This window comes from Pseudonaja textilis, chromosome 3 (assembly GCF_049901715.1).
Source record: "Pseudonaja textilis isolate UNSWEBS1 chromosome 3, rPseTex1.2, whole genome shotgun sequence".
NCBI classification, from domain to species: Eukaryota; Metazoa; Chordata; class Lepidosauria; order Squamata; family Elapidae; genus Pseudonaja; species Pseudonaja textilis.
This window is the reverse complement of record NC_141992.1, coordinates 60,337,218-60,353,229: the sequence shown is the minus strand read 5'-3', so window position 1 is coordinate 60,353,229 and position 16,012 is coordinate 60,337,218. Positions and strand designations below refer to the sequence as shown.

At 34.5% G+C, this 16,012-nt stretch overlaps 1 protein-coding gene across 1 annotated transcript in view; it reads left to right on the top strand.

The window, feature by feature from the left end:
* Window positions 1-16,012, top strand: part of FAF1 (Fas associated factor 1) — a 199,073-nt gene that overhangs the window by 174,099 nt on the left and 8,962 nt on the right. Inside the window, exons 16-18 of the mRNA XM_026707060.2 lie at window positions 1,631-1,711; window positions 3,164-3,241; window positions 10,955-11,170. Coding sequence (XP_026562845.1) covers window positions 1,631-1,711; window positions 3,164-3,241; window positions 10,955-11,170 — 375 coding nt within the window. The remainder of the gene's footprint in view (window positions 1-1,630; window positions 1,712-3,163; window positions 3,242-10,954; window positions 11,171-16,012) is intronic.

Sequence of the window (16,012 nt, the reverse complement as noted above, 5' to 3'; positions counted from 1 at the left end):
ACTTTTTACTCCTCACTTAGTTCAAATGTTTATTTATTTTTCCTCATTGAGTTCAGAGTTCTGGATGCATATTTAAAACAAGATATTTTTGTTTGAAAGCTGAGCAGAGGTTTGTCTTAATTTCCCCAAGTTTCCAATTTCATATTACTGGTTCTCAGTGGGACTTAGAAGGTGAATAATAAAATATTTCCGGTGAGAATAAAAATAAAATCAACTTTTTTTAAAAAATCAATGGGCATAGCAACAAAAATTTAGTACAAAGCCAAACCATGTGCAGTAATTAATAGGAATACTTGTTAAATACTGCATGAAATCCAAATGTTTTCAAAAGAAAAAAAACTCTTTTGTCTCATTCCTTTAAGCCAGTAAATAGATAATGAAGCAGATCTTGGTTGATTGAATTAGAAGTTTTGTTTTAATGATGGCTGAGTTTGATTGCCTTACCCTAATTAAACTTGGGCCGATAACTATAGTAAAGACCTCCTGAATTGTCAGTCTCTCCATCTGGAATATTATCCCTAAAATGACTTATTTGGCACCTACTGTACAGAATTTATGTTCCAGAGTTAAGAAAAAAAAGTATTTTCACTTACACATATTATTCTCTTTTTATTGATTTATTTTATGATTTTGTTGTATGTATGCATGTGCAAGTGTTTTAATTTTGTATGATCACACTAGACAACTTTTCTTAGAGTTCAGTCTTAAAGCACCAGTGTTTATCTTGGCAGCCACTCTCTTTTGGGCAGAGAGTTACCGAAGGCAAAGCTGCGGGTATACTGACCTTCCAAGGATCACTACATTTATCTCCAGTGCCTCATGTAACATTATTTTTAAACAGGGTATTGGAATGGATATACATATATGATTCTTAGGACCATCCAACCTTTCTCCTCTCTGATGCTTTTCTCAGACTATGCTTTGGGATCAGTGTGCATTCCAGATAGCTGCACCTTGTTTTATGGTTAAAGATGTTACTGTATTTATTTACAACAGTATATGCTGTTCATCTGCTAAGTGATTCTGGGAGCCAGAGCATGCTATGGTATTATTGTAGCAGGGCAATGCATTTACCAGGAAAGAAAATAGCAGCAATGACAAATTATCAACAGCCAAAGGAGATTGGGAGGAAGCAGCATTATTGGCCATTCTTCTCGTTGGGGTAATCGATTCTCTTTATTTGAGGTAAACAATGGCTGACAGTCCATCGGGGATATTCAAGTTCAGTATAGATACGGTTCACTTAGTAGGAGTTAGTTGGGAACTTCCAGATTCCATCTCTAAGATTTGGTGATAACCAATTTTGTTTACATCAAAAAAGTGTACTAGTTAATACCAAAGTAAAAGATTGGAGACCGTTGTAGTTGTGTCAAAATCAAGGTAGAGAAATTCCTTAATATGAAATAAACTAATGTATCCTTTTAAAACCTGCATCAAATATCCAGAAAAATAATTTCTTACACTTTACTGACTATCCAGTTCCTTTCTTCCAACCTGTGTTCCCCAAATGTTAGTATACTGTAAACAAAGGACAGGTAGGTATTCCAAAACAGCTACCTGTACCTGGGTGAATACTGATTTTGAAATACCAAGCTAGTTTTTTTATCTACTTATCTTTTTCCTTTCCCAGGATGAACGCGAGGCCCGAGAAAATGTGAAGAGGGAACAGGATGAAGCTTACCGAATCTCTCTGGAAGCTGACAGAGCAAAAGTATGTGTCTGTCATTACAAAACATGCAATGTTTAAGACTAATCTTAAGAAATAGATTTGCTAATTATTAATCCAAATCAGATCATGTTTTATCACCAGGGTTAATACTTGTACCCCAGGGTTTGGTCCCTTTCCTAACCCTTCTCAAAGAGCCACCAATGCCCTCTTACACTTGTGACGATGAGGTAAAGTGTCCAGCACATTGGCATTCTGAGAAACATGGTTTTCCTTTTGGAGAACTCTCATAATATTGTGTATTCTCATAATATTCTTCTGGACAGAATCTGTTTCAGTGATGAAAATTGCTTCGCTGCAATTGCTTTTGGCACTACTTTTCTCAACTAATCATTATAGCGTTACTAGAAAAAGAACCATATTATTCTTTTAATAAAAACAAGACTGTAACCTTCTGCTGCTTTCAATCTATCATGGTATGTATCTTACGTATCCCCCAAATTCTCAGAAAATACTTACTTTGATATCACCTTTGATATGAATGTTAGTTTCACTTTAACTCTAGAAAAATACAATAGTAAGAAATAAATCAATTCTTTACTACCTTTCCATGATATCCAAAATTGTCTCCCTCTGTTGATTTTCTCAATCAACCTAATAATGTTCAGTCCTGCCACGATAATGCAAATAGGGAAAGAACTCAAAAATACGTGCATATAGAAGAAATAAAGTAAAAGTAATGATAGAAGCATATCTAATATTATTAAAAATTTAATGATAGTTGGATTAATGCTTGGAGTAAAAATAAGGCAAGTTACATGATTCCAGTTCAGTTAATAGTTTAGTTTATTGATTAGCCCATAGACCATATCAAAATACAGAGTTCCAAATACAAATTATTAATAAAGATGATTCCACTTCAGTGGCAACATGGGAGGAGGATCTTAAAATTATGCAGACTATTAGAACTATGAAATATGTTGTTTGGGAGACCAAGTTCTCTTAGGAAATATTTAGTATGTGCAAAGTGAGATCCTACATTTAAGAAGATTTCCTAATTGGGTATTATCTCTCAGGTAGAGTAAAGATAAAGAGAGAGATTTTGAAGAATTCACTCTGGCAAATTGTATAGCAGCATCCATGGCTTTGATCATGCTGCTTTGACTTCCATTATGCTTGGTTTGACTTACTGAAGGATGCCAAAAATGTATGCTTTTCTCAGTGGCAGGGCTTGCCTATAAGGCTCATGGTTATTTTCCAGCATGGCGGGAATAATATTAGATTGTTCATTATTTTTTAAAGAGTATGAATATTGTAGTTTTAGAGTCTAAAAGAAAGATCATTTTCAATAGAGAGAATCAGATATAAGAAATATATTTTTCTGAATGATTGGTATCGTGTCTGTGAAGAGATGTAAACCATTCAAATATAGAAATGATAAATTCTGTTTGAATTCTGTCTGTTCTGTTTCTGTTTAATTTATCACTTGTTCTGCAGAGGGAAGCACAAGAAAGAGAAATTGCAGAGCAGTTTCGCTTGGAACAGATTAGAAAAGAACAGGAGGAAGAGCGTGAAGTAAGTGAGTTTAATTTTTTACTCAACTGTAGAATAACAACTGTGTAAGGTGTAAAACAAGGAGAAGCTACTCGCTGTAATTCCAATGTTTTTTGTTGAAAACAAAATGTTTTCAGATGTTTTCTACCAGAAGGAAAACATAGGTTTCTGGTATAAAGTGTGATGTTATAAACTGCACATTGTAACATCATGATGTGAATCTTTTTGAACTTGTATTGTGATGTTGCATACAAGTTCATAAGTCTTTTTGCTTCCATCATCATGCAAGTTTCATCATTCCTGCCCACCATTCCCTGGGAATGGTGGCAAAGGAGAAACGAGTATCCAAGCTAATTTTTTCATCAATATCACCCACAATCATATTTCAGATGTTCTCTTCCGAAGAGGTTTTGAATATCTTTTTTTTTACTTTTTCAGTTTCTCCCTATTTTAATATTTCTGTTCATTATCCTCTTTCTCTTACTGTCCTTATTTACTTACTTGCTTACTTACATTACTATATGCCTACCCATCTGACTGTCATGACCCTGGGAGGCTTATAAGATTAAAAAGGCCCCCAAACAGTACAAGAATAACCAAAGTAACCACAGAAATCATTCAAACATTTTATAAAAGCATTTAAAACAATTCAAACACAGTCTTCTGAAGAATTCATTTATTTTCCTACATAGTCATTTAGTCACCACCATTACCAGATCCTTAGATCTGATGGCAACCCATGATTTCCTAATCTTCTAGAATGCTAACAACGTTGGGGTCAGTCTCACCTCAGGTCAATATAGGCGTAGGATAATTTTACTCTTGTATAATTTTGTTGGAACAAAAATTATGCTATTAACCAGCATTTGGATAGAATATCCTTTGAGAGTTTTTTTTTCATAGAAAACTGCAAAGTAAGTCTACATTTGTACCTGTAATTGAACTGCTTCTCAATGCAAATAGCTGTAACAGGGAAAAAAGATATATTTATACATCAGAACAAAAACATCATTCACAAACTGTGTACAAACACTCCTTATATATACATATTACCTATAGTCTATTGCTATACAACAGTTTGCTTATATGATGGTCTTTCATTCAGCTTCTTTTAATAGCTGGTCATTCATCTATCTACATAATGAATCATCTCTTTTTATATCTGCAGTGCAGATCCAAGAATTGTTCATATTACTATTCATTTATTGTTCTTTAAGTGTGTTCGCTGATATGGAATATCCATTGTAAACATCTATTTTGCACTGAAGCTTTAGAGACTAGTTACTTTGGAGGGGAAGTTATTCTTTACATAATAAAAGCAGATCTTGCTAAGCTGCTGTTTGTTTTTTCTGGTATAATTGCTTGGGTTCAGTAAATACTATTGCATTTGTTATACAGTATTGGTAAATGTCAAAATACAGTGATAGAAAGCAGGTGCCTCAGAAGAGAAAATAGAAAAGGATAACAACATTCATCCATTTATAAAAGATTAAAAGAAGTCCATGTGCAGGTAAATGAAAAAATAATAAAATATTTAAGTGTATGTACTATTTTCAATTTCATCTGGTCTAGTTTTTGTTCAATGCTGTTATATCTACTAGAGCATTTCTGTGACAAATGACTATCCAGCCTCTCTTTGAAATTCTCCAGTTAAGAACTCAGCACTTCATGTGGCAATAATGTTCCCCATCTGATACTTCATACAATCAGGAAATTTATCCTGACATTTAGCCTGAACCAATGTACATTCAGCTAATTGTGAATCTGTTTAATTACTATCATCTAGCCTCTATTTTACCATTTTGCTAAGGAGAATATCATGAGAAAGTTTATCAAAGGCTTTTCTTGAGCTGCATTTAGATGCACTCAGATTTACGACATTTTTCTGTTCTAACTAAGCTAGTAACTCAAGAAAAGAAGATGACCATGACATGATTTGTTTGCAACAAGCCAGTGCTAGATCCTTTGAATTGTAGTATGTTCATCCAAGGGCTCGCAAATATGCTGTTTATTATGGCTTGATTTGAGGCTGAAGAGAATCACCAGTAGCTGTCAGTCCCTTTTCAGAATTGATTCAGACGCAAGACAGTTGTCTGCTAAGTTAAGATTAGATGCTGAGCTTGGGAGAGTGCCAAATCCCAGAATGCACCATCAGCTAAACATACTGTAGCTCAGCAGTGAAGTTCTGGACAGCTCTTTGAAAGGCGAAGGCATTAATTCCCCTAATTAAATAAAGCCATGAGCTATATAACATCATCCTCCAGACCTTCTCCCTGGTTAGAAACAATGCTCTTGCATCCTGCCCTGAATTCCTGCAACCTAATGTTCCAAGGGCAGCTACTCCTTGTCTCATGGGTAGCATCAGCTTTAACCTTGAACTGTCTGCTGTGAATTCGTCTAATTCTTGAGACATAGACCGTTTCTTTAATAACCTGGTATCTGTCTTAAATTCCGTGCAGCTTGCAAACTGATCTGCTTGTTACAATTTATGGATGGATCACATTACTATTATTCTCATCTTTTTTTATATGTAACATGGGGCAGCAAACATACCCAATACTCTTGTTAAGTATTTTCCTCATAGGCATCTTAACCATTAATCAAATTGGCTCCCTATTATAAATACTGTATATAGATTAAATTATGATATACAATATAAGATACGATTTTTCAGATCGATTCAAGCCTTTATTTATGCCTCCCTAGCCAGTGCTTATGTGTGGTTATTTTTGCCTGGACTACTGAGAGTGTCAAACTTATAACATTGGAGGAAAATCCAGAAAGAAAGATTTACAATGAATCTTGTTGCCTTTATTGTATCATGAAGAAAATTGGTATATAGAATCTTGGAGTCAAATAAGCCTAAACTCTAGCACATTCATTCTTAAATTCATTGTGATATGGCTCCTGTGATCTATTTGAATCTCTTTTGAACCTGCCTGTAGTTTTCTTGACAAAATTTCAGAAATGGTTTGCCATTGCTTGGTCTCTGTAGCTCTGTGGCTGGTCTTGAGTGACTGGCCCATGGTCACCCAGCTGGATTTGCGTCTCACAGTCTTTTGGTTTCTAGCCTGATCCCTTTACTAGTATTTCAGACTTGGTCTCTACAGAGAGATTTATGAGAAGCTAATTAAGGCTCAACATTTTTAAGTTACTTTGCATTCTGTTGATGACAAGTCTGAAATTGTCCATTATAGATGTCATGCTGGCAAGTCTATAATTTTTTTAGATTCTCTTTCTCCCTACTTTTGAAAGCAGGGATGATATTTTCTGACTTCCAAGTTTCTGGAATCTTGCTTGTCTTCTCTCAAAAATTACTGCAAGTGTTCTGTGATCAACCATTAACCTATTAACTATTCACAACTTTTTTTCTCTCAATGGACCTACAACCTCTTTGGCTTTATTGCTAACATATCCAAATAACTCATTTTTGTTGGTTTTGAGGGTGTGGGTGTGGGTCTCTTTTGTAAGCCTTATGTCAAGTTCTTTGGCAGCTGCCTAAATTAAAGGTGATCCTTTTCCAAGTGTGCTTTCTTGGGGTTCTCATTAGCAAGATTTACTGAGGTGGATAGATAGGGCTTACAAGAATTTCATCTCCTGACATCATTTGGGATTTCAGGTAGCTGCCCAATTCAATTCAGTGGAGAACCACCCACCATCACTAGATACTTCTTTTCAAGAAGGTTCTTGGCTTACGTCCATGGAGGGACTATATGTTTTCCCTAGTGTTCTGTAGCAAGGTTTGCTCATGTAATTGTGGATCATCTTTTATAGGGTGAATCATAATTACCCGTGGGTGCCTCCTAATCCTTTTTCCTCTTTTGGTCACATGAGCTGTTGTCTTTGCCAAAGTTCTCCTCACACACCCCACCCCATCTATTTATTCACTTTTCTAGCTCTTCTGTGTGTCCATTATCCTGTCCAGGAATTTCTCATTTCCACTGATGTGTTGTGGTGTGGAAACATTTGCTTTAAGCCCTTTAACTCTCTTTTTCGAGAAAACAAAATTGCACTTGAAAATGTATTTTGGATCTTCTTCAGCCGGGAAAAGAAACATTGTACACACCATGATTCCCTCATTCCCCATTTCTCTTTAAGCTTCCTCTTCTGATTACTCTACCAATTTCCCATTAAAACTTCCCTGTTTATTGACTGAACTTATGAGCAAACAGAAAGCTGTTTTCTGGAAACTGGGTTCCTTACATAGCTCCTTTTTTTAAAAGAATTTTTATTTTTAAAAACAAACATACACATACAAAACATAAAAACATCTTCCATTTTATATGCATACAGTGTATCAGTTGGTTGCAAATCTTTTGTGCTATCCTTTTGTAGTCATTTACTCACAATTTATATCAGTTTTCACATTGTCGAACTAACATATGCTTATATATTTATCAGTTATTAATCATCCATGACTAAACTATTTATTCCATCATTTTATACGAGATGTTCCAAGTTTTATCTTAAAATTTATGCTATACTTTCAACCAGTGGTTATATATGTCTATATTATGTTTTATATCAGTCTATTAAATTTCTATCACAAAATTATCTAGTCTATTATATTACCATACTTTTTTATCCAACCATTGATAAAACAAATCCCATATCATATAAAATTGTTTATTTTCTTGTTCTCTAATTTCAAATGTCAATTTACTCATTTCAGCACAGTCCATAATTTTCTTAATAACTTTCTCCTGCATAGGTATTTTATCGTTTTTCCAATTCTTAGCAAATACAATCCTAGCCGCTGTTAATAGATTTACAATCAAATATTTCAACCCTTTCTTGTATATTTCCGGTATTATCCCCAATAAAAAATCTTGGGTTTAAAGTCTATATGTTGTTTTATCATTTTTTCCAACCATGTGTGATTTTTAGTCCAATATTTCTTTGCGTCCACTACATATGGTAATATGAACCAGGTATCTGATGACATTTCCAACATTTATCCGATTTGTTCTTAAACATTCTCGCAATTCTCATTGGTGGTAGATGCCACCTGTAAAAACATACAGATTTTCTTTATATGCAGTTGACATTGTCATTTTATAATTTTGAGACCACAGTTTTTGCCATTTTTCTAAATCAATCCTATATCCAAAAATTTTCCCCCAAGCAATCATCGTTTCTTTAACTTGTTCCTCCTCCAATTTAAATTCTAATAAGTGCCCATAAAGTTTTTTAATTACCTATTCATCAGTACCCATCAAATTTTTATCTAAATCAGTCAACTTATCATAGATACCTTCTGTTTTGAAATCTTTATCAAATCTAGATTGTATTTGCAAATATGAAAACCAGTTCATTTTTACACTTTGTTCTTCCAATGCTTGCATAGATTTAAATTCACCCTTTTCATTCAATATCTCACCATATCTAACTGCTTGTTCCTTTTTATATATTATTGGATAAGAAAAAGCTTCAATAGTAGATATCCATAATGGAATTTTTAAACAATATTGTCTTTTTATCTTCTCTCAGTTCACAAACAATTCCTCTCGAATATAATGTCTTCTAAAATACCCTTGTGTTTTAGTTCCCTTATACCAAAGGAAGGCATGCCAACCCAACAGCAAGTCATGCCCTTCTAAGGTCAATAGTCTATTGTTTCTTAATGTTATCCATTCCTTTACCCACATCAGATTTGTTGCTTGGTAATACAACTCCCAGCTAGGCAAGGCAAACCCTCCTCTTATTCTTGCATCTTGTAACAATTTTAGTTTTATTCTTGCTTTTTTGCCCTGCATCTCCTTTCTCTCCTTCCTTAATGTCAACTATTGAATGTGTGTAATGCAAATGATGCCTGCCTCATAGCAACACATTAACCTCCCAGACCGGATGTACATTATTTGTTGTTTGTTGACCCATTTGAGATGATATATATAAAACTTTTGCAGAGTATATTTTCTACAGTTGCTCTGGGTTCTTGTTCTTAGGTATTTCTTTGAACGATGTGATTTTTGGAGCTTAAAAACATCAAAAACATGGAGGTGAAAAGACAAAAGTTCTAATCTATAGTATGTCCATATAGCTTTTGGGCATGCTGATTTGTACACTTTTTTGCTTGTTTTTTTGTTTGTCCTGTTAATTTTTTATTGTTCTTAATAACACTAACTTTTCATTTTCAAATCTAAGTATGTCCCAATTTTAAATTAATTGAATCCAGTTTATTTGAAGATCAATCAAGCCTAAGTTATGTAGTCTTTTTAAAGATCCATTGCTTGATTTCAAAGATCCCGCTATTAAGAATGAATATGTCAGAATCTAGCTCACCAGAGGAATCTGGAAAAAATTGGGCATTCAAAAATTCATTAACATTCTCAAAACACATAATATTTTAAAGAAATGCATTTGTTTTGAAAGCAGTAAGAGAACAGTTTGACTTGAAGTTATTTCATTGATATATATTTTCATAACTAGGTAACCCATTTTGGAGCAAATTTATGTATAGAGAAATTAGATGTTGAGAACTTTGCTCCCTTCTTAAAAAAAATATTTGAGAAGGTTACAGGATTTTAATAAATTAATATATCTGTCTAAATATTTAATGGTTTTGATTTTTACGCTTTAAAGGGCAATTTGGCACTTTGCAATTATTCACTCAATCAAGATTTCCTAAGTCCTTTTGTCCAACAATTAAATTACCTATCATTGCTATGCAGTAAATTATTGGTTTAATATGTGTTATAAGAGAAGGATTTATTTTAATTAGTTGTTTTTAGCTGTTATTAAGAAATGGATAAAGATGAATATGTTATTGAGATGTAAATTATAGAACTGTTGTGTGGAAATGGACTTCAAAAACAGGAAGACAGCCTAATACTTGGAGAACATTTTTTTCTTTAACAAAGAAAAAAGAACTTAAACAAAAGAACTTTTATAAATAAAAAGAAAGGAGTTTACCCTCTACTTTATCTAGGCAAAGAGAAGAATCTTTCCCAGTTATCTTATGGCAATCATGAATCAAAGTAAAGATGGCAGTCAAGATCATGCAAAACTCTGTCCATTTTGTATATGTGTTTGCATATTTAAAGGGTTAAGACTTTCTTTGTGTGTTCATGACCAGTATCATAAATTGTTTTATCTAGTAGTGTCATTTAAGTATCAGTGCTGGGCAATATTCATAACAAAGCAAAATCTTCTACTATCACTGCATAGGCAAATTTTAATGTGGAAATATAAACTATTTTAAATAAAGACAGTTAAGGTGAGGGTGAGGCCTGCCAATCATCATTTAGAAAGCTTTTTTAAAACTAGTAGCCATTTATAGAATGTTGGAAATGATAATCTCAAATTTTATTTCCTAGGTTTAAATCTCTGTAAAAGACAGGGAGAATTGGTCAATGAGCCAACTCACGCCCTTCTCTTGTTAAGAGATGGAATGGCTAATATGTAAAAGCATAGATTCTTTTTCAGCCCTCAAAATGAACAGAATTTTAAAAAACCTGAAAGTGTGAAATTTGATATTGCTACAAAATTTGAGTCAAGAAGAGGTAACTTTCTCTCAGAAACCTAGAGAGCTTAATGCAAATGAAAGAAATCCACCATTTTGGAGAAATTATCCAATTTAGCCTCTGGCAGGCTTATGAGCAAAAAAATAATCAAAGCATACTCTTGTCAGCCTATTTTTTTATAATGCCATTCTTATTTACAAAATAATAGAATTAACAATGAAGTAGCTACTGATCTCTACATGACTTTTTCTTTCTTTCTTTCTTTCCTCAGGCTATAAGGCTCTCTTTAGAGCAGTCATTGCCTCCTGAACCCAAGCAGGAGAGCACTGAATCAGTTAGTAAGCTACGTATCCGAACACCCAGTGGAGAATTCTTTGAACGGCGTTTCCTGGCCAGTAGCAAGCTGCAGGTCGTCTTTGATTTTGTAGCTTCCAAGGGTTACCCTTGGGAGGAGTTCAAGCTACTAGGGACTTTTCCCAGGAGAGATGTAAGTAAATAAATGTGTTTAGAATACTTTTTCCATTCCTTTACCCAATTATAGTTCATGCTTAGGACTCTCTGGCCATCTCAGAGAGATGCAACAGTACATCCTATAAATCGGCTTCTGCACTGAGCAGTCTTATCTCAGGATCCACAATTCAGCTTCACTAATTTTCAAGATATTCTTTTCGAATATTTCCCACCTTGTACTTGTACAGCTCCTAGATCTGTGCTCTGGTATTTAGGGCTCCGCATGTGTCTGTCCATAGCTAAGAACCAATCTGAGGATTCTTGTATAACTATTTCAAGATTTGAATGTGAGAACCAGCTTCTCAATGTCAAAACGAAAGTTTGCTCTTTGATTAGATTATTCTATAATATCCCTTGTATTTAACCTTTGAGAACAATTGATCAGTGGAACCTTGCCTTCAGAAATTGTGGGTCCTCCAACATTGGAGATTTTTAAGAAGAGATTGGACAACCATTTGCCTGCAATGGTAAGGGGTTGGACTAGAAGACCTCCAAGGTCCCTTCTGTTATTCTGTCTGTATTGGCTCTCAAACAAATCTATTTATCATAAGACAAATATTAACTTGCGTGTTCAAAGCAGCATGGAAGGATGCAAATCAAACAGATTGCTACTAGTAGCAGTTTATTATTATTTTTATCAATAGTTTTGGATGCTTTCTCACTAGATCCTGATGAATGGAGAGAACCAAACCCAAGGGCATCCACCAATCCTTGACCTTAACTTAGCCTTACTCATCTTACATCAGAATAATGCCATTTTCCTACCTTATATCTGTAATGGAATATTGATCACCAGGAGAATAACATGTTTTCTCTTAGCTCAAGGATGGTGAATGGCACTTTAACCTGGCTGTAATAACCAAATAACTGTCAATCATTCACCAAACATGGTAGGAGGAACCATTCATCTCAACCGAGAATGCATTTGCAAAACAGCTGTTGCTGCTACATCAACTTTGGTTCCTACAATTCTTGGATTCATCTTTATTTTGTCAGTACCAAAACAGCAGACTGATCTCTGAAGCAGCCACCTGCATGGAGTTGGTAGAGAGGTCCTAGGAATTAGCCTCTATCTCAAGGAGATCTCCAAGTGATGATGGATATATTTGAAAAATGGAATGGGATTACTTAGATTGACATATGTAATGAAAGAAACCTTTCTGTGGGATTACTTTCAAATTATATAAATAAATATAATAATCAGACAAGCATAACAGATGCTACACTTGACACATATAGGACAAAGTACAAAAGAAAGGCCAAAATTAGGAGTGGGCAATTATGGCGACTGTATGACCTGTGGACTTTGATTTGATTAGATTAGATTGGACTCCCAGAATTCCTGAGTCAGCAGGGTTGGCTTAGAAATTCTGGAAATTGAAGTCCACGGGTCATAAAGTTGCCATAGTTGCCCAATACTCACCAATATAATATCTTTATTGGGACCAAATGAAAAGACAGAAAGTGAACAAGGTTTTGAAAACTGCAGCTTATTCACTACTTCATGAACTTTTAGTTTCTCCTTCTAAAGGTATTACTTGATTGTTTCTTTTGGATTTTTCTAGTGATATCCTTTAATGACAAGATTTCTGATAACTACTTGAAAAGAGTTATGGCATGGGTTTTGAATGGCATGGCATTTGAAACACAAGACAAGAGGCCCTTAACATCTCACAAGAGCATTGGCATGTCTTAACAGCCTGCACCTGCAAGTTTCTTTTGTAATCAAAATTAAACCTTGTATTTCTTTTTCTGTGCCGCATTCCCTCTTTTAAATGCAAGCAATGAAATCCACTTATTTCGGAGACTATATACCGAAGACTTAAGCTCTTTATTTACTGTATCTGGAGGCCTTAGTAAGTTAAGACTTCTACAGTATTTTCACGTTTATTTATCTGAGCTGTAGCTTAGGATCAGTTGGCACCTAAGTTACTTAAGGTTATTCAAATGCATTTAAAATGTTGCTTAATAATTCAAAACCAGTTTGTTTTGTTTAGAGTATTACGATTCTAAAAATCCCTTTAATTAGTCAAATCCAATAGCAGCTTAAATAAACAAGGATAAGGAAAAGGCATCTATTTCGTACCCTTCCGTTTCAAAATAGCAGTTAAAATCAATTTAACTGAGGAGAATACAGTGCATCCAGTCAAGAGAAGGATTTAGGTTGATTTAGAACCAGATTGTAACTGGATGATTGCAGGACTATGAAATATAGGTGAGGGATTAAAATGACTTGGTTGGGAGCAGGTGTTCATTTGGTATGTTGAATACCAACTGTACTGTAGAAGGAGATGGACATAGAAAGAAGCAAAAGGCTATGTTGTAACATGTATCGTATTTCTGAACATAAAAATGATGAATTACAGGATAGACCAGCATTCTACGACGACAATCCAACTTAGAAGTTGGATATAAAAATGATTGCCGTTTGTGTGGGGAAGGTGTGAAAAAAGATAATGGATTTTTTTTCCTGCTTTTTCCCACATATTCCATTAAGTTATCCTTTTATATCATAGCCCTATCCTTCTGTATCTAACTACATTGCAAATTCCATTGAGGATAGTAAAAATTCACCTTTTTTTAGTGACTTCCAAACATTCTCATGATTAACTATGAACTACCTGAGACAGGGTAAGATTCCCTGTCTGGTGGTCATTTCTCAATGCTCTCATGAATATTGAACACTACAAATAACTGTCACCAAGATAAGGGTATTCTGTTTAAATGCCTCTACTCTGTTTTCTCATGCTTAGTTTTTACTTTATGAATTTTTGTTAGAAGAAAGTGTAGAAGCAAAATGCCAAAAAATAGCCTTGGCAACATTAAGAAATTAACATTGCTGTGTCTGCTAACTAGAAAATTTAATGATCTCCTGCTGTTTTGGTAATTGGACAAGTAAATGCATCTTAATAAGGCTCTGATCCTTAGTGATCCTATACCCCAAACTTTGTTCATTCCGATAGGGCTTATGCTGTCAGAACTGCTTGAGAATCTGTAAATTACTAAGATATTTTTGTATACATGTTGTTGGTCTAAACTGTACATCAGTTATATTGTAGCATCTGGGAATGTTGTGTTCCCCACTCTGAATCTTCTTGAGAAACATTTCCTCACACTGATAATTATAAATGATGTCTTTAAGCTAATAGCTACCTCCTTTTTATTATGCAATCTGTATTCAATTGTCTTTGTCTCAGGCTCTCAGCTTGATCATAAACATTTCATGTGCACCATTTTTCATAGTTCAGAATGCAAGATAAATTAGTTTATGACTTAAAATGTTCTCAAACTTAGCCAACTGGGGTGGAAAAACTATCCTTATCTCTTAGAATGCACATGTACAGTATTTGTAGTAAAAATAATTCAGAAATCCAGAAAACGAATGCATAATTTATTGACATTTAGCAATTCTTGGAAGAAATGGCACAACGGATTTAAAGTCCATTTTAAATGCATTCAGAATTCAAGAATTTATAGAAAACATAAATTATTGACTTGTGGAAGACAATTAATTCAACTGTGACCCAAAGGGTGAATATCAGACTTGTGATTGAGCTGTTTCCTTTGAAAGACAGTTCATTACTAATTCACATAGACCTCAGCTTATGTCCACAATTGGTACCAGAACCTCCATCACTAAGCAGTGAGGTTGTTAAATCAATCATCATGTGACTGAAACCGATTTTACAACCTTCTATTGCTGCGTTCATTACATGAATCAGAAACTTTTGGGAAAACAATAATATGACCACGCTACATTACAATCATCTTAAACACATGCATTTTATCGAGTCCATAAATCACGACTGCATAATTGCAGAGATGCTTCAATACTCGTCAGTATAAAGACTGATCATAAATAACTTTTTTCAGCACCATCGTAACAATGAACTAAGTTGCTAAGTGCATTGTTTTATTGGCAGACTGCTTGTAGTTGTGGTAAATCACTTGAAGATACCTTTTCATGCAAGCCAAAATAATATATTACATAGCACCATGCAAATCCTTTTAAAAAACTGGAAAATAATGAAGCAAAGTGATAGTGCCTGCAGTGCACATGCATGTGGAGACAGCCAGGAGCATCTTCTAAAGTACTTTTTTCCATGGTTTACATGAGCCTCTTCCTTGTCTCCCTTGGATCTAAGAATTCACTTTTTAAAAATTAATGGGCCTAAATTAATTCCTCTTGATCTCAGTATATCTTGAGTCGTGAATATTTTTATTTAATGACACTCCAATACAAAAGTTAAGACACTTTCCCATTGTCTAGACCAGGGGTGTCAAACTCAAGGCCTGCGGGCTGGATGGTGCTTAGATCTGGCCCGCAGGGCCGCCCTGGAAACAGTAAAGGACTGGCCCATGGTGCCTCTGCCAGGGAAAATTGAGCTCACAAGGTCAAACACAACCCTGATATGGCCCTCAGTGAAATCAGGTTTAACACCCCTGGTCTAGACAGTATAGAAACCTCTAATTCTTTTCTCTTACAATGGGCTTATCAAATGGACTGACTAATATCTGTAGAAACGAATAGCATTTTTTTTTATTTTTAAAAAATGTGAACAGTTATTCTAGTATCTCAGGTAATAGAGATTAGATAAGATAGTGAAAATTCTGTTTGTTCAAACAGTATTGTTAACAAATGTTGTACCTGTAAATATTGCCTCTATGCTACATTTGATAGATGACATTTGGCTCTTAGCACGGTATATTTTAAAAATGTATCATCATCATCTATCAATTTCTCCTAAGCCAATATCTCCGCTTTTTCCCATTTTTTCCATATCACCATTCTTTCCTAATTTGTAAGTCAATTTAGCAT